Consider the following 24,997-nt stretch of genomic DNA (forward strand, 5'->3'; position numbering starts at 1 on the left):
GCCATTTCGCAGCTCCTGAATCAGTTTTGCAGTTCAGTTCACAGCACAAATGGTTGAATTAACACATGATGTAAGAAGGGAGCTTTTTCCCCATAAAGTTTTTCCCTTAATCTAATGGTATTTTAAACAGACACTGAACTACTGCTTCAACAGTCTACAGTACGGACTGCTGTCTTTAGAGGACGATTCAAGACAAGTTTTATTTTCCTTTTTTCTCCCTTTCTAATTAGGCACCAAGCTCAGACACTGAGCTTGCACCATTGCATCATTACTCATTGCTTTACGGTTCTTCAGTGTTAACAAGACATCTGTTTGCAAATAAGTATTTAGATATTCAATCTTACTTATTTGTGCATTTTTTTAACATCATCCATTTTACTTGCTTCTGTCAACCTGTCTCACCCTGGAGGATTACCCCTGTAAGCTGAGCTAGACAGAAGCTTCCTGCCTGTGCCTGCCACCCATTAACAACTTTTTACAAAAAGGTTTCTCTTTTGGAGCATTTTGAAGACAATTATTACAGTCATTTAACGAGTGTGCAATTATCTCAGGAAAGATTACATTCTTAAATTGTAACAATCATTACAACAGCAGGTATTGCTTTTTAAATAAGAAATGTACGCAAAGAATTGGACAGCCTAATTATTTGACAACTGAGGAAGGTTCAGAGAGACTTCAAAAAAACAGAACAAGCATTAGCAACAGCTAGCACGATTCAAAACTGAATGAGAAGAATGATTAAACATTTTAACTGGTGGAAATGTTAGCTACTGACAAACTCATAAAGCTTATAAAATGCTAAAGCAGATAGCCTGGTACATTTTTCCAGCAATTCTGTCCTTCCCTTGTTATGCAGCTGTATTTCCTAAAGAAAAGCAAGGCAAATGAAAAAATGGATGAAAGTTAAATATATCAACAAATATTCATCAGTAAATGTGTTACAAGCCAATTTCATACACACATACTTCCTTTCCCCCATCCTATGCAATTTCTCGTTTTAAAAAGAAATAGGGAGTATAAAAGGCTTACCTAAAATTTGTATAAAAAATATAAAAAACAAAATTCTTTGTATACATCCAACTGTAAAGCTAGCAAAATATTGCTGTCTTGAGTGATGAAGACATCCATGACAAAAAGCCACAGATTGGTTTTGAAACACATATTAAATACAGTTAGAGTCTGAAAGAATTTGCTCATTCCAGGAACTGTGCTACTCAGCTCCAAGATGATGCCCTACTCATCTCATTAACTCTACACACTTGACACAGCTTTGCCACTTTCCACTTTCACTTCCTCCCATTTTTGTGGGCCCTTCTGAAAATAGAAAGCGAAAAAGCAGGGAAATACAGTGCAAAAAAAGGTCAGCGAAGGGAGTACTTTGTTACTTGTACAGACATGATAAACCTGCTAGGTGCTGGGAGATGACAACTGAATTCTGCTGCCTCACAGTGGCAGACAATTCATTAAGCTGCTACAACTACAAGGAAGGTGAAAATTGTTCCTCAAACACAGAAGTAAATCCAGAGCATGCAACTCCTAGAAATGTTTAAAAGGCAAGTTCAAACAGATTTCCATTTGTTAACGTGGTGACATCACCCATAAAATTAACCATAATTAAAAGGAACGAGTACAATATAAATACAATGGATATGCTTAACAGCATTTTAGAAGAAAATGAGGTTTTTAGGGCTCTCTTTGGGTGGGGGGAAGGAAGGGCTTTAAAAAAAAAAAAAAACACAAAAAAACACACCAGTTGCAGATTACAAGCTAATGCCCCACCAAATACAAGTGATTTCAATACACCAGATGTCTAGATTTCAGTTCTCAGATAATGCAAAACAGGGCAAATTTTGAGTCACAGATTTTATTATGCTTAGCCCCACTGAAATCTGTCATACACTGCTTCACAAACAACGTTAATAACAGGATCGTAATTTTACAACATGGTCTCATAAGAACACTTAAGAGCAATAAGCTTACTATGCAGAAAAGCCGGTCTCTGCTACGAAGAATTTAAATACAGCCCCACCAGCTCAGGATTTGAAAATATTTCTCATTGTGGGCTCTCTTAAAAATAAACTACGTGGAATTTCAGAAACGCATTCTGAAAAATACTCTAGCCCTCATTTCTATACATCTTCCTTAAGTGCACGTTGCAATGAATTGGCTTGTTGGGCCAACCATAGCTACCCGAGACAACACATCACTGCTTCCTAGGCATGTCTTGCATTTGCGATCTGGTATATGAATAGAACGGCAATCAAGAGCAGAGCAAGAGGTTTTTGAGTGGGATAATCCCAGGGATACTTGCAAAGCCAAATTTAGAGCCGATACAAAAGGGAGGGAGCTGCTAACATGGGTGAAAGGCTGCGACCACGCAGGGTGTGCATCTCAGCCGCACCAAAGCCTGTGCCCTGTGCTCTGATCAGGTGAAACTTCCACCTCTGACAATACCCTCATGCATCAAGTTACACCATTCTGACGTATGGTCAATATTTCTTCCTAAGCTTTCAATAAGGACAAGATAAATTCTCTCCAAAAGCAGCGTCACCTGTCGCTCTGAAACAAGCGGTAGGAAAGCAAGCACTTGCCAGCAGAACAGCACTTTCAAGTTTCAAGTCAGTTTCAAAACAACAACAAAACAAAACAAATGCAAACGTCAGATGCAAGATAGTGGACTTCATGAATACACTGAATTATCAAGTTAGGTGCCAAACATTTAGTCACAAAAGGGGTAGAAAAAAGATTCAGCTGATACCAAGAGCTGAGATCAACACCTTGTCGTGTAGCGCTTCCAACCATTAATGAAGTATTATTTTCCAGGCCAATCTCCATTAAGCTTTGAGATATGTAGCCAGAGGAGCACCGGGGCCCCCAGCCTAAGGACGTGGACTTGAATCAGGTCCAGAGGAGGCCGTGAGGACGCTCAGAGGACTGGAGCCCCGCTCCTACAAGGAGGAGCTGAGGGAGCTGGGGCTGCTCAGCCTGGCGAAGGCAAGGCCCCGAGGTGACCTTACAGTGGCAACCTTCGCTCAGGCCACTACAAACCTCAGAATATCACCTCAACTTCCTTTTCTTCTAAGCGTACAGAACTGAACATGGATACCTACATTTGTCACCTTCTTTCACACTCATGAAAAGCAAAGAGAATATTTTCAAAACAGTTTTAAGAGGAGGCAAAAAGATCAGAAGCGTTATATTAGTCGAGGGTGAGACTACACGGATCTCCAGTGTATTCCTTCACTTCATTTCGCTCCCATAATCAAACTATGATGAAAAATGCATGATGTAAAATTAAGAGGCACGATATATTTACAATTATAATCTAATTACAGCAAGCATAGAAAGTATAACAGCAGCATAAGACATTTTAGATTGTTTTTAATTGTGCACTATTACACTGAACTATTAATTTTTAAATTAATTTGTACTGAGAGAATAGCTTTACAAGTTACACTGCGATAAGCATGCTTCCTTTCAAACAACGGAGTCACAAGTATTTCATCTTGTCTCATTTTTAAGTGATCTTAGTGTAACTGCAGTTGGGGATGTTTGGTTGTCTAATGTTGGGTCCACTCCAATAGCCACAGATCATCAACTACTTCATAAAATTTAAAAATAGTTCTTTTTCAAAACCCCTCAATCGTTATCAAAGCAAAACTGCTGAAAACAACTAAATCCACTAGTAATTGTTTCCTCCAGTTGCCATACTATTACTAAGTCATATTACGCACGCTGCAGGCTCAGAGAGGCTTGCACACGGTTTGCTCCTATCATTCCCCCATCGATGGGCTCCTCGCAGCTGTATGACAGCTCCCACTGCACAACCAGTTCCTGGAGGAAACACTAAACATCTCTTCTGTTAGATAAACTTAAAGTCTGAAACCAATTTATACCATTTATTGCATACCCTAGAATCATAATAAAAAACAACCCAGCAGCTGATATGCCTACCTGGTTTCTGCCAGTGTTATTTCAAAGTTCCAGAAAGAAGTAAGAAGGACGAAACAAAGAGCTGAAATCCTGTGAAGATGCGTCCTTCTCCTGCCGCTACCAAAACCAAAGCAACCCTCCCAAACACTTGAACACTCTGTACAGGTCTCAGAACTTTCCCTCTGTTCCAGGCTACAAAACAAGGCACTGACGGTGATGTCAGTGAGGCTGATGCAGTCTTAAAAAGGTTCTGAGTTACGCTACAGAAAAATTACAGCACCAGAAAACATCTTGAGACCTACTTTTCACTGCCTGGCTTATATGCCACACGCTCCTCACAAACTATCCCAACGCATGCATTTCTTGCCACCGCCACTTTTCCAGGAAGGCACATCCCGCTCGTACCGATGGGAGACCCGAGGGTGCAGCTAACAGCTCTGGCTTCTGCCCTGCAGCCCCATGGCAGGGAATTGGGCTCTGTTGCTTTAGCAGAACCCAGCAGTACCTCAGTGCCCTACCAGCAGCCCAGCTCCGTGCCCGTGTTAGGGGCTCATATCGGACAGAACCAACATGAGGAGCCATGCAGGCTGTGCCCTCCTCTACACACTCCCTACCCTCAGAAAAAGAAAAAAAGAAAGTACATCAACACCAACGGGTTGCACCTACCGCATCATTCGATCCATCGAGCTCATCTGAAGTACACTGCTGTATGCATACCCTAGGGGCAACACGCCAGCACTACACCAACTGAAGCACCAAAAGTTTCGCTCATAGGAAATGAAAATCACATGCTCCATGCACATCAGCCCAGGTTGTAACGGAGGAGAGGTCATCTACTGAACCAGGCCCAGAGATTCAAGTGTGAAAGCCTCATCTCTCCGCCAATGCCACGAGGCAATGGCACATTTTACAATGCCTCCTTCATAGGACATGTGTCTTGCAAGCTAACTAAAGCAAGTCTCAGCCACTGAGCTCCTTTCCTTCCCAACAACTCTTCCAACAGGACACCAATCCATACTGTAAGGTACAGAGCGCATCCGTAAAGAGAACAGAGAAGTAACACAACAGTTGTAGCTTTTTAAGGCCACATGCACGTACGTATTTGATGTTAGTTGCCTCTATTTTGAAATGCACAGATGGAAAACCAGAAAACATTGGTATTTCCTCTCTCCTTTCCCAACTAGAAGCTAAATTCCTACTAGAATTTAAAACACCATTTAAAAATCTTCCCATTTTTACTGCTCAGATGCACACAGACTTGAACAGACATCCTCATGCTTTTGGAACCCCAGATTACCAGCAAGAGCGGCTGAATATGTAGATGCATCATACAGAAGCTGCAGCTCCTGCTGCCAAACCATTAGTAGGAGTTTCAGTCATTCCCGTCAAATCAAATTCGGGCCTGAAGCTACCAAGCAGTGCCAAAAGGCAACAGCACTCAGGAACTAACTTACAGCTAATGCAGCGATGGCACTCAAAGAAAGCCTTAACAATGGAAAGTCACTAAACCAGTCTCACAAACGGCAGCACCAGCTTAAATGACTTACAGATTTTAAATAGTTCTTTGTGTATTTGGTTACCACATCTCTATTATATTCAAGATACAATTTCTTTTGAAATACATTTTTTTGTGTGCTGAAAATTCCTGCAATCTTGCACAGTGAGTTTTCCAATAACTGTAATCAAAACAAATGATTTTGCTGGTCACAGAGTTGTGAACAGAGAACTTTTACGAGCTGCTTCAACAGGTATTTGTTGTTCTTGTTAGTTATTGAAAAGTTTAGCTACTCTCAGAAGAGAAAATACCAGTCTATACTTCAATTTATTACTGCTCACACACCTTCAACAAAAGACAAGGTGATACAGATGAAGATAGGGGTCAGTGTTGGGGGGGGGGGGGGAGGGGGGGAAAAAAAGAACTTACTATCACAATCAATTAAAACTACTTGAAAATTCACTAGGCTCACTAGAGAAAACATTAAAAATAAGTCTATAAAACCTTGCATTTCATATATTCATGTCATTGCAAGATTGGTTTTCTAAACTCTTCAATGTTCATACAATTTTTATCTTTTCAGATAATATGAAAACCACTGTCTGCAAAGTTAATTTCTCTTGTATGCCATTAGAACAGTACAAGATAATTTGTGTGCTTTCATGTCCTCCATACCACGGGCTTTAATACATGTAGTAGATGCGGATGTTATGCAAGAACAACTGCACATTTTTTTCTTTTACCCAAAAGTAATGAAATAAATAGCTATAGCCATTTCTATTATTGCTGATCATATAAAAACAAACAAAAAACCTGTATTTTTAGTTAATGACAATGAGCACAAAGTTACCAAGCAAAGGACAAAAGCCAATCAGCCACACCAGTACCTCTTATTAAAGCTCTTAAAAATGCACTGCTATGAGTACTTTAACAGACAATAAGCCACGATATTTACACCTGAAGCATAAAACAACTGTTCTTCTCTGCTGTACTTAGGAAATACATGCAGTAGAAGGGCTGGCTCCATTTTCTCTGAAAAACTATCTCAGGTCATATAAATCTGGTTTTCTACAATGCTAAGAAAACAGGAGAAGAGAAAGCAGGCTTGCATCGACAGTTTTTTCATAAACCACGAGTTACGCAGACTTCTTGAGGACCAATTACCAACAAAAGCTCAGTGTCTCCAGTCACCCTGCTTTGGCACAAGTACCAATACCAGAGCAGCCAAACCAGGCAGCTCAAAACCCCATCCCCTAAACCCCCACATACCTGTCCTTGTAAGGTTATACGACTTCTCTCTTGCAGATGCTGACTGGAAACTGCAGAATGCCAGGGATGAATCTGACTTTGCGACTGTGCCCGACCAATATCAGACGCCTGTGTTACTTGATGGGGGCTTATATGGTGTTCTAGGTCATGCTCTAAAACATGGCTTGTGCTATCCTGAACAAACGCAGAGTCATCAAACTGTGGCAGAAGGTCTTCCTGAAGGAGGTCATCTGGGTCAAGTCCTGTAAACGGTTCGTTTGGAGCCTCAACTTGATGAAGTAAGTTCTCATCCAGAGACGTAAAACCATTGCTCTCAATAGGGTCTGTGAAATGGCTTATCTGAGAAGCAGAACCAGCAGAAGCTGGAAAATTAATATTCACAGGAGAAAGTTTTGAACTACTAAAGTTGCCCTGAGGATGCGCAGAATGCAACATTTGAAAACTACTTGAATTCAAAGGTGTATTAGGATTCAACATGTGCTCCGTTGTTTCTTGCTTGGTCCCTGTTTGAGATGTAAAGGCATCGCTTCCAGTGAAGTCAGAGATGGGGTGTGTCTGCTGGCTACTAGAAAGAGCTGTTGTAGACTGAAGAAGGCTGGTAGGAGAAATGTGGTTATTAGAGTACGAATAAGGAGATGAAAATTGTTGGCTATTATTGACAGAACACGGAGTAATAGTTGGGGACTGTCCATCAAAAGTTCCTTCTTGATTCCCACAAAAATGTATTGAAGCACTTGCAGTCTGAGAAAACTGTTGAACAGACAGAGGCTGCTGTGAAGTTGAAGGATTAGAAACTGGAGGTGGGTGGTTAACATTGACTCTGTGAGAAGTAGATACATTAACTTCCAGGAAGTCTTTTGGCTGACTCAGAGCATCTTGCCCCGTGTTGTTCCTGCTTTGTTGAGATCGTAGTGAGGCACACTGATGCTGCGGTTCATTAGCCTGAAATAAGGCAAAGTCATGGTGTGCTACAAAGCTTTTGTTTTGCTGCATAGACTGAGAATGTCCTTGGTGAAAGGGGGACCCATTTTGATTCGAAACAGTCGTGGCAGTTTGGTGACCCCACATAGGACTACCATCAGCCACATCTGGAAACATCCCATTAGACTGGGTTTGTGGATGAATTGGTGAACAGTTGAATTGAGAGTGTGGCGATAAGACGTTGTCTGCTGAGCTATTGAAAGACGTACTTACTTGGTGAAGTTTCAAAGAATCAAACTGATTCAGCGGCTCAAACTCACTTATCTTTTGTTGATTCTGAGCATCTTGCACATGGTTCAAGGAGTCTATGTGCAAAGGTTCAAATTCTGCACCTAAATTCAATTCATCAACAAGTGAAACAGGTCCAGGTTGAACAAAGGCATCATCTGACAAACCTTCTAAGGTCTCGCTAAAAAGATTGGCATCATCAAAAAAATCCATCATAGGATCAGTCATCTTGGTAGGTCTGTACTGCTAACTTCTCTCAACTCCAAAAGGAGTCAGTTTTGGCTCTCTGCAGTGAACAGAAACAGATTACATCCAGTGGTCACCACCTTATCCAAGGCATACCAGCATCCATTAGTGCTTCTGATGAAATGTTCGTCTTAAAGTGTTAAAGCATCCTATGGGAGAGGAAAAAAAGAGAAGCATAATTACACACAATTGCTTTGTATTTCAAGTCATTCCTCATACCTCCTTCCCCTTCCCAATATTGCTATGGATTTTTGACATTTCATTCATAATTTTAATAGTTTAGGTAAAGCACAAATCACTTAAGAGTTATTTTTTGCTTTTAGCAAATGTCCTCTACAGCTCTTATAGTTTAAGCCTTATGCATCTGATGTTTTAAATACATGGGTTTCAAATTGTTTCCCGTTTGCTGTTATCTAAGCACAAATTCAGATTCTCCTATGCCACTTTCATTAAAGCTACCAAATTGTAACACTCGTGTTTCTCAGTAGTCCAGAAGTAAAATAAATTTGCTTATGATCATATTCAACAGAATGACAACTTCCCCCATTCCAAACACCATCAGACAGATAAGCCAACGCTAGGATCCATGCAGATGACATGTTTTACAACACTTTTTGTTTTAATCAAGGCAGTAGTGTTTCCCAATAGAAAGTGACCTAGTAAGGCAACTATCTATATTTGATGGAATTTCAACGTATCATCTAGTAAGGATTTTAACTATAATTATTTTTCTGCACTTTTATTAAAAGATCCATGTTCAGGTACTTCCACCTCTGAACTATTTCACTATTCTAGCTAGGTAATTCAACTAGGCTACTCCAAGATGAATTAGATGAGCTCCTATATCCCCTAGTCAGTAAAAGATATAGAATAAAACAGACCTACTGAACACACACATTTTTCAGAAAAGTACCGCAAAAGATGAGGAAAGATCTCTATCTGCATTTCTCCAAACCAACACCTCCGAAAACCTGCATTGTTTTCAAGCATTTGTAGCATTTCTAATAGAATCATCTCTCATCTTAGGATATTTCAACTCAAAAGATAAGTTGGGGGACAAAGCTATTTTAACTAAGAAAATAAAACCAAGTAAGATTAGTTACAGGGAAAGAATATTGTAGCCACAGAATAATCTAATTTAATAGACGCCCACCTGTGGAAAAATAGATGGTAATTAAAGTAGCCATGTGTAAAATGTCAAGTTCCAGGTTATCGAGGACTCAACTGTTAAAAACTCAGCTTTGAAGCCTGTAACAATATAAATTTACATACTGAGACTGAGCATAACCATCTCACCAGACTGACGTAGCTCCTTGGTTATGCCCAGATAGACTCTGTTTCACTGTGACTCATAAGAAAGGCTATTCAGTTTGTACTAACAACTTGAGGGGAAAAAAAAAAATTCTTCTGTCTTTAGTGATACCGATACAACCAGATGTACAATAGTTTTATGTGGGGTAAATGATGTACAGTTCAGCAACTCCACAGTAAATATTATACACACTCTTGAGTTTAATTATACAATGGCCTAGAAGTATCAAACAGGAGTAACAATGGCCATGTATTGAAAAAGCACGTACCAGACAATCTCTCCATGTTTTATTGCTGAATAACTTAAAAAAAAAAAATTAAAAAATAGCAAATATCATTACAGTCATGGCACTGTAACTCTGAGCTTGCCTCATGGCAATTTTCTTCTTCGCTCAAAAGACAAGAAATGCTTCCCATCCCTGTTCTTCCAACTTCCTTATAAGATAATGAAAAAAAGTAAGAAATAAAGAGACTACAAAACTTTTCTAATATAAACAGCCCTTTTAAGATGCAAAGGGTTTATAAAACAAAAAGTCTTCGTATATGTAAAAAGAAAAGGTAACCTGAAGATGTCAGCATCAAGCATTCAAACAAGATGGACTTCCAAATGAGAAATCTGAAGGCTAGACACACGAGAAACTTCTCCAGGCTAAGCAGATGCACATAAATACATCATGACAAAAGTTGTTATGTAGACAAGAAATTATCACGTGGGAAAAAATAAAAATAAACACTTTATTTTCAAAAGAACAACACTGCAGATAGCCTGAACACAATTCTGTTGCAAAGACACCTTGTCTTTTGACCAGAGAAGTACTTTTACACTTAGCTTTTTAATTCACCGTCCATAAAATGCATCGTGTTTCTTCAGCCCAAAGAAAAGCATACCTGGGAACTTCAGCAATACCTGATTGGGATAAACTAGCCCTTGCACTCAGTCATCTTCCAGACTTACTTAGTGACTGTGCTTCTTGTGTCTCTGCTGTACTTATGTATGAAAAAGTTAAATGCTCAGCTTGCAAATCATGAAGGGACATGAAGGCAAACCGCAGCACACTTCTGATTTATACTGGCACATAAGCATGATTTTCCTTCCCTACCTTGAAAAAAATTTCTGCATTCTCTCATCCAACTTAATGAAAGATTAAGATTCTCACACGGAAACTTTCGCATGCTGTAAGTGCTTCTCTTCCCCTATTTTGCTCCCCCTTACCCAGAAAATGATAGCAGCTACAGTTAGGTTTTAGCACACTTTCATCCAGCCTTTTCTTTTCCCCAACAACTCTATTGTACCAAGTTGAATTTTGGACATTCTTTTACCTCTGGCTGGCAGAAGAACATTTTAGGAAATAAGTGTTTTTAAGACTTTCATCTATTGTACTTGACAACCAGAGGTTTAACAATGCAAGTGCAGACAGTATTTTATGAGTATTTTTCCAAAACCCTTCTCACTCAAGACAAGTTCCTCTTGCAGTCACATTCTAATCAGAATGGGGAAACCAGTTTTGAATCCCTACTCAATGAAGCAAACTACAGTAACAAGAGGCAGAATGTAAAAAACAAACAAAAATACAACCAAGCAAACAAATCCCACCCAAAATCCCAACACTGTTTTGTTAAAACTATTTACTTCCCATCAAGCAAACACTGTTACGGTTAATAATTCTATTTTACAGCAATCCAGTTTGATTTCTCTTCATAAATAAAATTCAACATCCACGTGCCCCTTATACCCCGAATTTGTGATAATCACACTTGCTACAGAAACTAAGATAACTGTAATACTTTGTATTTCTCAATTCACCATTATTTTATACTGATTTAACATTAATCTTAACCCAGCTTAAAGTCGTTAAGATCCTTCTACGACAGCGAAGTCTAAGACCTACTTGGAGAAATTCTAGAATATAAAAAGGGCACCACACCAGAGGTACAACCTGACAAAGCAATCAGAAGACCACAGTCTCTTTACTTGAGTTTAAGAAATTACTGCCCCCCTATGAGCTGGAATTGCTTCAACAGCATTTACCAAGTATAGGACATTAGGTATACTTGTAATTTTCCACAGTGTTGCACTTTTTTTTTTTTTTAAATATAGTTTAACCCAGAGACATCCAACAATATTTCTTACTAGCATTTAGTTTCTTTCTTTCTAACCTCTCAATTTTGTATCAAGCTGATTTATGCAAGAAAACGGAACAAGAGCTAAGAAAAAACATCAAATGTGTTCTTCAGACATGCTGAAACACATTTCAAGGTTTGTCATCCTTGTATATTCTAAAGCATTTCTCGTTTAAACATTAAATTTCTCCAACTGCTAACTCTACAATTTTACCTCATACAAAGCACAGCATGCAAGTATCAAGTTATTCTGCAAACATACCTGAATTAAAACAAAAACATCTTCCAGCTTCTATTTTTATCACTTCACTACTCATTAAACAGAACACTTATAATTTATTAGTTCTTAGCATAAGCTTTATAGTAGAGATCTAAACCAAAGTTTTAAAACAGAAGAAATGGTATTAAAATGGATCTTACAAGTCCAAGTGAATGCAAATATACTCACTGCTGCATAGCTCATGTTTTTCATTTAAAAGTACACAACTTGGTAACCTAGATGTTTGTAAAAACATCTTTTCTATTACAAACAATATAAATCAATTAACTACTCCTGTTCCTTTTAATTTGCAAAATCAGCTCATTTACTTTTTCTGTAATTCTAACTTCTTTAAACTTTACATCTTTCTCAAGTTTTATTTATATCCAAAACCACTTAGAAATGAAGCTGGGTACACTCAGCCCTATTTGATCCTTTTCATTAAAAAGTCCGTGTGCAACAAGACAGAATCGATACCCGAGCAGAGGTTAGGAAACGGAGGTTTCAAGTGAAAAAGGTTAATGTAACTTCTTGCAAAGGGAAAAAAAAAAAAAGCAAACTTTCTCCATTCTGGCTGTCCATCAGAGTTTAGTAACAACCTTTTTTTGCTCTAGTCAGAGAGAAAGGCCAAGAAGAAATAAAGACAGCCTGAAAGTCTCAAAGAGATGAATTTCTTTTAGAGTAGATTAGTGTGTGGAAGGTAACAGTTGCAAAAAGACAAGCTATAGCTATAGGAACAAGTGAGAGCAGAAATGAAGGCAATGGTAGAAGATACAATAAGCAGACAAAAAGTACAGCAAAATGTATTTTATCACATATATCAAAAAAAGAATGAACTTGTAAGAAAAAGACAATTTTTCCTTGCAAGAAGAGAAGTAGTAGTCAATGAAGAGTAGCAGTAAAATGGAAAATAAAACCTGATTATTTCATTAATTGCACTGTTGATTACTAACGATGAAGTGACAACTGCAAACTAGCTGCTTTAGTTATGAGCACGCCAAACAGGTAAAGATTCAGACATTACTAATGACGTCTGCTCTTTCATCCTTTGAGGGACTGAGTATCGCAGCTTAACATGACAGATGTATGACAGCATCACAGATAATAGGAAGCAGGTGACTTTGATGGACATTTTTTATGTGAGAAGCTGAAATAATGGCTATCCAGACACAGAATAAAAGCTGCCTCAGAAATAAGTTGGGGACAAGTTAGTAGAAGAGATTAGAACTGAAGTCATCGAAGCATAACAGAACAGAAATCCAGATTACATATAAAGGAAATAGAAGAGGTAAACACAGATGGCCATAACTAGGGAGGAGTTTTACATTATATGCATGGACAGGTTGGCTTTTTGTTGTTGTTTTGTTTTATTTGTTTTAAAGCAAGACAACAAAGCATAACAGACTTGCTTCCAAACAAGATCTGTGAAAGACTGAAAAATAGTTTTGTTTGCTAAATTTTATGTAGTATACAACAGCATGACAGGCAGGTGGATTTGTATCATTTGCCCATCTAATAGATGAAACACTATGTCAAAAGAGGTATACTGTGGTAGAAAAAATACTGAAAAATCTGATCACTTCTGCATGATATTCAGAAGTGATAGAGCTCTTCCCTCCCCCAATATTAAAAATAAATTACATTTACACTATCATTATTTATCTGATTTAATTATAACCAAAGCTTTGGCTGAGTTCAAAAAGCTGCAGTAAATTAAATACAGAAGTAATCCCCCAGTGATGCTCAATATAAATGATAGTCTATTATAGATTTTAAGATCAATGTGCATGTTAAATTTAAAATGCACAAAGGAACAGAACAATTCGCTCAAATTCAAGAAATACAGAGCATAGAAAAAGAATATTTAGACATTTAGTAGAAATGAACTGTTTTAGTCTCTAACAGAAAGAGAGAAGCAAGTCTTTGAATAAGAATGCTTCGGTACCTATAGCAAATATGGATCAAAGAGGTGAGTTTTCTCTTTCTTGTATCACTAAAATCAGTAAAAAGTTTGCTTGGGTAGCCTGTTTCATTGAACAGAGAATAAACATCCACATTTTAATTTATACAATGCATATTTATTAGTATGTTGTGTATTATATCTATACATGCACGTGTATGTATATATATATAAATATGCATTTTTAATTTTAAAATTGCCTTTCATATATATGCATTTCTAACTATTTTGGAATAATAAGCTGTACCTTAAATAAAGTCACACCCTCAACATGATACTTTTGTTTAGAACTCTATTCTACTAAAGAGTTCAGAGACATTATATTAAATACTCAAAAGATAAGTCCTTCATATTTTGATTTGAAGGTCAGAAAAAGATTTGAAACTGCTTTAAATTCTCAGGGGATTCCTGTCCACGGCTACGGCTCCAACTCTGAGTAAGAGCATACAACTAGAGCACACTGACTGGGGTGTACTTGCCATATGGATACAGGGTGGTCTGGTTGCATATCTGCACTTATTTTGCTTACACCAAATACTTCATATCACTCACTGCTCCCCCTTGTACCCTTCACAAATGCAATAACTGCCATCTAACACCTCTCCTCCTTTCCCCTAAGCAGGTAGCCTCTGGGAAATAAATATTGAAGGTTTACAGGAAAAAATAAATGACAAATGACAATTACACACTTTTAAAGTTTTTATATAAAAAGTTCAAGCGAACCAACGTGACAAAGGACATCTCACATGGAAATGAAACATCTTTCAATGCAATTAATGCCAAATTTCTACCATTAGCAAAGAGATTGGCAGGCACTACGTATGGGACAGATCCTTCATTGAGAACAGCTTTGCTTAAGCTCAGAGCAAAACCACACCAAAGAGAAAGTGTATCACAAAATTTTTATATATAAAATTCCATGACATCATGCAATGATATCAGCAATGTTTGTGGTACTTCATGTACTTCTTCAAGGATCCATTAATTTATAACTCAAGTTTAATTTATAACATTAATTTATAACTCAAGTTTATTTTATAGTCTCAAAATGATATTTCAACAAGCAGTGCCTAATATATGAAGGGAACACATTATACCAAATTCTGCAACATATGAAGTTATCTTAGCTGTTTTATTTAGAGACATACAAAAATTAAAATATTAGTAACATTTAGAAAAACTCCCATTCTCTAGTTGGATTTTTGCAAGCTTTTTGTTTCTACTTTTTTGAAGTAGGAGTAACACCCCAAAATTTCTTCAGATGAGATACAGCTTTTACTACTGAAAAACTGTTTTTGTTTTTTTAATTACATACAATTCACATCTATTTTTGTTTGTTGTTTTCTTTTCTTTCTAGAGCTCCAAATTCAAAAGATGCATGGTAAATGTCTAATGAAAGCCAGTAGAACTGTTGTATATATCCAAAAAGGAATCAAAACTCACTGACCAATTTGTAATTATTTAGAATTATTGTTCACCTATATACAAAAACTCTGTCCCACTATCTAACCAAAAGTTAATGTAATATAAAAGTCAGACCACTGATATTTAGGTATTAGAACTACTAAGTTGCATGAATAGCTTGGGTCAAAATTAAGAGCCCATACATGCACCTAAGGAGCTCTATACTGAGTAACTGATGAACCCGTAAAACACCAGTTGCTAAAATCTTAGAAATTAACAATATACCACAAGATACTACATAAAAGCATGCAAGTTAAGATGAAACTCCTTACCCATGAATACAGAACACATCTCTTTAACGAAGAATTGAGTTCAGAGATGCTCTTTATGGCCAGATGAGCACCTCATCATTAGAGACCTGAAAATGAAACATATTAAACAAGTCACACAAAACCAATTTTAAGATTATACTTGAAATAACAGTATATTATTATGCAAATACAACAGTTGGAACTTTATTATTTAATAGATACCATAAAAACAAGAACACCAGAATTAATGTACAATCGGCAACAGCCATGCTGTTATAGACATCTCATAAATAAGGAAGTGAAGTGCCTATTTTTACTAACTCTGGGAGAAAAAAAAACTGCAACATCCCAGTAATTTTTTTTTTTTTCCTGAATACTATTACTACATTTATCCTTTTATGTAATGCCAAATAGATCTCCCATTATGCAAAAAGTCCTCTTCACACCCAGATGTTAGAATCAAGTTCAAAATTATTCAACTGTCAAGTACTATGCAGCATTTCAAAATATACTTTAATTCCTAAACTTGTTTATTTAAAAGTTGTTGTACAATATATAAATTAATTGAATAAAAGCTTGAAAAATATTATTTATTATATTGCAATCAAGTAATTGCTCCTACATGTGAAAGCGAAGCAGTAAAAACCAGAAGTCTAATTAACCTGTAACTACTATACAAGACAAGCACTATCTTAAATTCCTTGCTATCAGAAAACATAGCTGTCCTCCCTGAAGCAGTGTGTTCAGAAATCTTCAAAACAAAAAGATACTACTTACTCTTCAGGCCAGCTTCCTTGAACAGCTTCCAATATGGAGACAACTGTGGAGTACTTAGCAGTTTGAAATATCCTATGTTGAAAAGAAGAAAAAACGTATGTAAATAGAAGAACAGAACTACGATACATTATTCTAACAGTAAAATATAAGTAGTATTTCGTACAGAGAAGGAATCATTGATGATTGCACTGAGTGCCGAAGAAAAACACATGCAAAAGGAACTTAAAGCTTTCTTAAGATGCAAAACAAGGTCTGTCTCCCCAGATTCTCAACTAAGCTATGTTGTACGCGAGCTTTAAATTACACAACTATATACATGTCTGTATGGTTAAAAAAAGTTCTGCAAAGTTTCCTTCTTTGAAGCATGGTCTTAATTCTTCTTCTAAATCTCAAATTGTGAAAATTTGCTGATATGTGAGGAAGCTTATATTAAATAGAACCAGAACTAAAGTTATGTAGGACTAGATGCAGAGATATTAGGCTATCTTAGAAACTTTTTTTGTTTTTATCTTCCACTGACCAACTAACATAACCTCATCATAAAATACTCAAAAACCATGCACTTCCCTATGGGCACAAGGATTTTCTTATGTTCTTGACGGAATCCTAGAGAACTAGGATTCCGCACAAGATTTTGAACAATAACTACCTTTCTCATTTTAGACCCAAAATGCAGACTTTTATACGCATTACTGCAACAGGATATAAGCTGTGCATTTCAAATAGTGTAAAAAAATCATTTTAACCCTAAGTTCCACTTCTTAGTGCACCATCCTAGATTTAATTAAAGAGTGTATTAAGTTTTATACAAAATCCTTGTGTGTTTTTGTCTTAGGTCTTTGGCAAATACCCTTTAGAGAACTTAGCAGCAGCAGATTGAGAAATTATTCTTTTCAACTCCTTCTTTCACCCTATCTGCCAAAGGTTACTGCCCTCAAATCACATTGCTCAGAACAAAACACGTACATGTGCCTCTGCTGCTTCGGTGCATAGTGTCTCAGCTCAGGTTTAACCTAGCCTTTTGGCGTTAGACATTGCATTAAAATGGCTGAGGTGTACACACACTTTCCATTTTCTCATTTATATTTTGCAGGCATTAATTTCAACAGAGGAACAATAACAAAGGCGGTACGGAGAAGGGCAACATGGTACAATTGTTCAGGAGCTTGGAAGATGGCTAGAGTTTCAAGAAGCATCTTGTAAAGAGTGTAAGGCTTATCCTTGAGCCAGTTTATTTTACTGAACATAAATGTTAGAAAGTTCAAGGGTTCTGCCACAAGACTACTGAAGGAAGCTATTCTAATAACTTGCTGTGCTCTTTAAGCATTACCATCATTCTGCTTCTCCAAAGGGAAGAGTCAAATTTCAGAACTTCAGAGGTGCTGCTTATTTTGCTAATACAGCTCACAGAATTTCCCAGTCTTCTCTTCTTCAGGTGCAAATACCACTCTGCAGAGTAACTTCTCTTTAAGAGATCTGCCCACAAATCTCAGCATAGCCGCACTGAATAGGAACGGGCTCTTTAGTTCTCAGAAGAGTTAGAACAACATATTCAGTGTAACGTCCCTGTAACTTACACATCTGATCACTGGAAAGGCAGTTGCACAGGCTTCCCTCTAAGTTTAAAAAGAAAAACCTCTTGGTGCTCTCTAAATTTCTCGTGTGTGCAATTAGAGGGTTTCTAATTATTTGCCAGCTGCTTTTATCATGAACTCCAGCATTATACCCGAGACTCGTTTCTGAATTCCACTATCTTCCTGAGGAACTTTACTGCAGTTTTTAAGAGGTAGAGAAATGAATGCGCTGAAAACCAGAAAAAAGCGTTCTTCTTTTCACAGGGCCTAAAACCAGATTTCGTAAGGAACCTTCAGAGACAGAAAGACTTCACAGCACAGCCCTCTTTCAGCTCACAATCTGTTAGTATATTAACTCCCAACAATTCCCATGTTCTCATCTGATAAGCATCTTTATGAACTACTGCAATTTTATGACCTGGATGTACCAACTAGAACAATTCAAAGGCTCGCGTCTGTTCTACAAATGAGCTGTGAGTACAGACCAACAGTAGCAAAGACTTGACACTGACAGAGAGAAACTCCTAAAAATTTGCAAAAAAAAACACACCAAACAACACAAATTGAAGTCTGGACACCACCAGCTGAGGACATAAGAGGACCATGGACATCAGTGCCATGACAGCACTCTGCTCAACAGAACAGGTTGGGACGATCAGGTTCATGCTACACAAGCTGGCATCAAGTGTTTCACCTATTACACTCATCTGTATCTTTCAGAAACAAAGCTGCATGTAATTTTTCTCCTTTAAAACTATTTTCAAGCAAATTTGGTATCCAAGTTTCTCAAAAAAGTCCCTCCCAAGAACATGCTAAGCAAAACCTTCTGAGTTTGTAACTAGTTTAACATACTATTCTTAAGAAAATGATGAAAAATGATATTATCTCAAGCAAAATAACATTTATCATCTTGTTTCATTGTTTCACGAACATGTTCTTGAATTCACTTACAATAGACTGCCAGAGAATCTGGGCTCCTGCTGTAACACCAATCCTTTGCCACAAGCATGTGACAACGCGGGCTTCTAAAACACTTCCCCTGCTGAAATGGGACAATACTCATCTGTCTCTCAAGGGCAACCAAGCGTTAATTCTTAAAAAACTTTCCTGAAATTCTGGCTCTGAACCTAGATTTTAGCCTACCTTTTGCAAAACAGCAAAAAAAACAAACAAACAAAACTTCCAAACCCTGGATACTGAAACCAGCAGCACGGCGCCCCATGGCATCAGGCCCGATCTCTTCCCCAAGACGTGCCAATGCTGGTGGAAGCCACCCACTGCCGTGGCTTCGCTACAAGGTAAGGGAAAACAAAAATGGCCAATTTACCTCTCAGATTCCCCCTAAAACATGGAGTATCAGAGGAAAATTTCATGCCACTACACAGACCTAAACTCTATGAAACTTAAAGTTTTCTTTGTTCAGATGTTAAGGACCAAATGTAATAAAAGAATTTGCTCTATAAAAGCCATCTGCAGAATAAATTGTGGAAAACTCCCTCAATTTTAGTGACCAGAACACAACTGAGCTTTCTAATACTGCTCGTGCAACACAAGGAAAAATGACCAACAGGACACTGCAGAAGGAAACCATTTGATAACCAGAGTTATTAAATTTTCTGAATATGACTCAGATAAAGAACAAAGTAAAAAAAAATTATTTGTCTTCAGAAAAAAAAAAAAAAAGATAGGAAATTTTTCTATCTGGCTGCAAACCTTAACTGTTGATTTAAGATGAAAACAAAAATATTTACCCTATTTTCTTTTTAAAAAAATTAAAGTAACATGCATTTACTACTATTTCATGTCTAAAGACATGAAAACTTGACTTCTCCTTGGTAAATCCTGAGAGAAGTTGAAGATCAATGCATTGGCTCATTGACAGATGTCACATCCTATCAATATTTCTGCTGAATTCTGAGTTAAAAGAACTGCCTTTTCTTGTAGCCTCGTAACAAAGCAAAGGCAGCACTAAAGGAGAACTCAACCCAAGAGTAGCCTTTCACTTCAGCACTAAAGCTGGTTCTCTAAAGCTGTGTATCCATATGAATACTACTACACATGCATTTTGAAAGTGTTACTGAGATGCTAAAAGGTTCTGAAGTTGAGCTACAGCTTTGCTAACCACACCATTTTAAAAGTGTTTGATTTAAAGCTCATCTTCCGCAAGTTTTGAACTCTGCAGTTCCTCGAAAACATGGTCATTGCAAACCACATCATACTTCGTCATGCAATACTTAAAAGAAAAAAAACTGCTTAAAAAAGACCTCTCTTCACGCCCTTGTAAACTAGGAAAGTCCTCTGTTCAGCCTTTCTGACATCCGGCCAGCTCACGTTTATGGATTGATTACATGGGGCAAAAAAAAACAGAGAATCCTGCCATTCCTTCATTCAAAGAAAGAGCTGCAAACCATTTCTGGTGGTAGCTGTATGGCCAAAAGAATTAAACCTTAGCACAATAGCTTATATTGCTGAATGGGAAAGAGTTATTACTTCCAATAACATCCTAAAATATTTCCAGTAATGCTAACTATCAGTTCTTGAATGTTTGGCTTAAGAGACAACTGGTTTCTCCATCCCCCATTTACACATACACATTACCATTGCATTCCTGACACCAACTGCAGGAAGAGCACTAGAAAACGGAATTAGAGCACAGAAGATAAGCCTGGGAGCGGGAGATTTCTAGGTGCTCATTAAGCACACTGTTTGATAGAATAGGCTATAGAAAAGGACAAATGAAGGCAGCTGAGCAGAAGAACACAACCTATCTGCCGAACTAGTTTAGTTAGAAAAGAAACTGAGTGTGAAAGTTACCAGATCTCAGGTAAACCCAAAAACATACTTCAACTGAACAATTTAAGAACCTAGGGCCCAAAGTTGACTGACACCTTAGTTAACAACAGCGGTAGAAAGAAGTCTAATACTGCAATCCCAAACTGTGTCGGCTCATGCCGCTTGACTCCATCAGATCCAACTTCTCATCCTAAACTGCATGAACAGTATCCAAGAAAGAAATGTGTCTGAACACCAGGCCATTATCTACAAGACTGATACCAAGGAAAAAGAAGAAAAGGGAACTGCATTGTAAGAAATTTAGACCCATAAAATGCATGCATAATTGTCCAGCTTACCTTTACTTCTGAAGTGTCTGAAGGATTAATATACTTAAATTACACTTGTGAGATACACAAAAAAAAATAATCTTACAACTAGACCTCTAAGACAAGAACAAAAGTGCATCCATTTACTTTATGGGTTGCACAAACAAGGTAATTTTAAAGCATCATGTGGATATTTTTGTTTTAATCCACCTGCATCGCTAACTTTTCCTTCTCTTTATACAGGGAAACAAATGAACAATGTCTGTTTTAGGGCTTCTGTAGTCTCCTAGTACTGGCTCATGTCATACATCACTTAGATAACATCACTAAAAATAGTTTTTGAAAACAACACTCTGCCTTCATCAACATTTCTCCATGACTGAACCCTTGGAGGAATCTTCAGGAGCATTTAGCACCAGCAGCTCTGAGTAGGTGCTGAGATCCCTCAAAATCCTTGAAAAATTATGGGGCTTAAAATCCCAGTTCTTCCTCCAGCCAAAATAACAGCTTTCATCTGAGGGAGAGAAGTTAGCACACCTTCACCATGAAGAGCAGCATAAATTCTTACAAATGGGACTACCTGGTTAAACACAAACCAGTAAGCACAAAGTAAACCAGCAGAGGCATTGTAACCACCTATGTGCCTGTCCTTATCATACTATAAATGCACAGTAAACTGAGGCAGTTTGCCCCCCTCTTTCTCATTAAAAAAGAGAAAGCTCCCTCACATTTAGTGTAAGGTTAGAGGGTTCACAGTGGGCTGTAATTGGGCAGCTACCGATACCTCAGGCTTGAAGTCCACTCTATTTCCCACCAATTTCTCTGTGTGCCCTCACCTGGCACACAGTTCCCTGCATTGGTTAACTTTCAAGGCCATGTATATTAATTTTTGCTCTTTGGATGACAAAAACTGCATATTTAAGTCCGTGGTGCTTTGGAAATCCCATCTGCCAGATGCAGGAACAATGAAAAAGTCATTATTAAGCCTGAAAGAAAAAAGTATAAATGGGAGGTGGTAGAAACTCTGTCAGTCGATAAAACCAAAAGATATTAACTGCTGCTACTCATTCTTTAATAGTTAACAAAGTATACAAAAGGAATAATTACTAATTTAAAAATATTTATCCTATGGAAGAATCTAGCAAAAAGTTGATCTACGTACCAAGCCATCAAAACTCGGAGCCAGGTAAAAACCCAGGTATTTCTCAAGGATGACTGAATGTTAATATTCTGCCTTGAATGCTAACCGTGCAATCATTTGTATGCAAATATAAGTGAAAGAATGATTTTACCTCACACCTACCAAATAGGAGCTCGATGGTGTCAAATGACACAGCTTGAAAGAGATGCAGAAAGGTCTCACACTTGATGGGCCTAATCTTCCTGAGAGGCGAATTACTTTTCATGGCTACTTCTCGCACTCTCAAAAAAGACACGCAAGGAGAACTAAAAACCTTCTCTATGGATGTAGATTGCTGTTTTGTGCCCCATGAATACGCACAGTGCTGCTAAAGGGTTCAGATTTCTTCTGCGTAAGGCAGGAAGACCGAGCTCTATTTCCTCACAGTGCTGAAGTTGAACAACTTTCACGAACTGAAGGAAGTTTGTAGTTGCTGAAGATTTATGGCACTTATACGAAGACAGTGAGGAGTGCAAAATACTTCTTGAGAACTGAAAGTGCACACATCAACCTTCGTGTCAGAGCCATGCAACCAAGCGAGAGAAGCCTGCTCTCCTCACCTGCCTCGTGTCCCTGCCCACAAAAACGTGTGCGAAGAGGGAACAACGAGGTTTTCACATCTCACCGCTTTATGCTTCAGGAAGAACCAGCACGATGTCTCCCCTTTAGTGGGGAATGATGCACGCCACCAATTCACCCAGCGTGATTTGCAGTGCTGAGCTGGCCTCGAAATCCTCCCCTTGTCATCCCACAAGGAAGTCAGCCTGCTACCTGGGAAACGCCAGCCAACAGATCCCAGCCCCGTGCTCCCACCGGCTGCTCTCAGCTCCCACCCATGCAGCAGGGACCTGCGGCCAGGAGCCCCGGGCTGCCCTGGCAGCAGCGACCCCCAGCCCAGCAGAGCCCAGGGCCGCCCTCCCCAGCACCCGGCCTTCCCCTGCCCCACTCCCCACCTCCTGCTGCCGTGGATGCAGCCCAGGGGCTGCCACAGCCGCCCCCTTTTTTTCCCCTTTCTGCTTCCCCCGCCTGGCAAACCCTTTTTTTCTGCCCACCTGGGCGGGGAGCGAGGGGGGGCCGCCCCGCTGCCCACCCTGGGGGTGCCGCACCCCAGCTCCCCTCAACCAAGGAGCTGTGTGGAGCCCTCCCCTCCCTCCCCTCCCTCCCTTTCCCTTCCCTTCCCCCTCCTCGCCGGGGGGGCCGAGGCGCATCCAGCCCCGTCCTCGCCCTCCCCGCGGCGGGCAGCGCCCCCTGCCCTTCCCCTCACCTGGCAGCGCCCAGGCCCCGGGGCCAGGCCCCGTTCTCCCCCTCCAAACTTTGCGGCCGCCGCATCCCTGCCCCTCCTGCCCCGCACCCCCGGCAGCGGCCGGGCCCGGCCTCCCCCTCCCTCCCTCCCTCCCGGCGGCGGCCCCGGGCCGGGCCGGGCCGTGCCGGCCGAGGGGCGGAAGCAGGGGCAGAGCCGTGCGGGGAGCAGGCCGCGCCGAGCCTCCCGGCGGCAGCAGCGGGAGGAGGAAGGAGGGGCCGGGGCCGCCGCCGGGGCCGGGGCCGGTGCGCCCGGAGCGCGGCCTGCTCGGCGGGGCGCAGCCCGGCCCCTCTCGCACGTACTCACCGCCGGGTTCGCCATTACGCCAAGGCGGCGGCGGCGGCGCCCGGAGCCTCCCCCCGCTGCCCGGCACGCACGGGCGGCTGCGGGGGGAGGGAGCGGAGCGGGGCGGCGGGGGATGCCCCGCGCCTGACAGCTCCCCACCGGGCCGGCCGCGGGCACGCGCAGCCCGGCGGCGGCGGCGGCTTCCCGGCGGCCCCACGCCCCCCTCCCCGGGCTCCCCGCGGGCGCTTACCGGGGCCGCGCCGGCTGCCGGGGCCGTGCCGGGGCCGTGCCGAAGTTTCAGCCGCTCGCCGCCGCCGCGACCCCACCGGCCCCAGCGAGCCCGCGGGGCCGGGCCGGGGGGCTCATTTGCATATTTCTCAGCCCCGCGCTGATTGGCCGCGGCGCGCGGGGGCCGCCGCGCGCTGACACGGCGGGAGGGGAGGGGAGGGAGAGGAGGAGGGGGGGGGGGGGGGAGCGGGAGCGGCGGCGGCGGCGGCGGCGCGGGGCTGAGGGGACCCGCGGGTGGGAGGAAAAGGGGGCGGGGCCAGCGCGCGGGGCGGGGCGCGGGGGGGGGCGGGCTTCCTGCCCCCGGCCCTGGCTGAGGGGAGGCGGTGGCAATGGAGGGGAGGGGAGGGGGGGGGAAGGAGGGGATAAAATGGAGCGCGGGCGGCGGGGCCGGGCCAGCCAACATGGCCCCCTCGGCGCGCTGCGGCCAATCCCTGCCGCCTTTACTCGGCAGGCCCCGGCGGGGGGGGAGCGGGGATGGGGAATCCCGGGGCGCTCCCGGATGAGCCCCTCAGAGGGGGGGGGTTGGGGCTGTGAGGGGCGGTTGCTGCCCGCACTGTGAGGGTGTTGGGGGTGGGTGCGGGTCGTGGCCCCGGTCATGGTCCTGGCGTGGCAGCCCCGGCCCTGCGGGGGTGGGTGGGTGAAGGCAGCGCCGCCACGGCCTCGGACACGCCGCTAAAGGCCCTTTTTTTTCCACAGGGGATTCCTCGGGTGTGCCAGCGCGGCGCGTGGGGCTCCCCTGCCACACTGACTGACAGCTGTGGCAGGCACGCGAAACCAAGTACTTCACACGTCGAATATTGATTTGGGGATCCAAATCGAGACGTAGCAGCTCACAAAACGCTTAGAGCTCGTATCACTGAGGTGGCTCTTAACAGGTCGTGGGCAGGAGTCGTTAGGGGATCGCCTCCGGGAAGGGGCACCCGGCTGGGGGGCTCCTGCTGCCTCACCGGGAGCAGCAGGGGGAGAAAAAGCCC

General features: G+C 41.1%; 1 protein-coding gene across 3 annotated transcripts in view; it reads right to left on the reverse strand.

The window, feature by feature from the left end:
* CHD9 (chromodomain helicase DNA binding protein 9) overlaps positions 1 to 24,070 on the reverse strand; it is a 93,446-nt gene extending 69,376 nt beyond the window's left edge. For all 3 annotated transcript variants that reach the window (XM_084294781.1, XM_084294782.1, XM_084294780.1), the window contains exons 1-4: positions 23,986 to 24,070; positions 16,296 to 16,367; positions 15,540 to 15,625; positions 6,698 to 8,301 (exon numbers count right to left, since the gene is read on the reverse strand). In XM_084294781.1, the coding sequence (XP_084150907.1) occupies positions 6,698 to 8,134 (1,437 nt within the window). In that variant the 5' untranslated portion in view covers positions 8,135 to 8,301; positions 15,540 to 15,625; positions 16,296 to 16,367; positions 23,986 to 24,070. The remainder of the gene's footprint in view (positions 1 to 6,697; positions 8,302 to 15,539; positions 15,626 to 16,295; positions 16,368 to 23,985) is intronic.
* Between the last annotated feature and the right edge of the window lie 927 nt (positions 24,071 to 24,997).

Source organism: Netta rufina, assembly GCF_964035555.1.
Source record: "Netta rufina genome assembly, chromosome: 13".
NCBI lineage: Eukaryota > Metazoa > Chordata > Aves > Anseriformes > Anatidae > Netta > Netta rufina.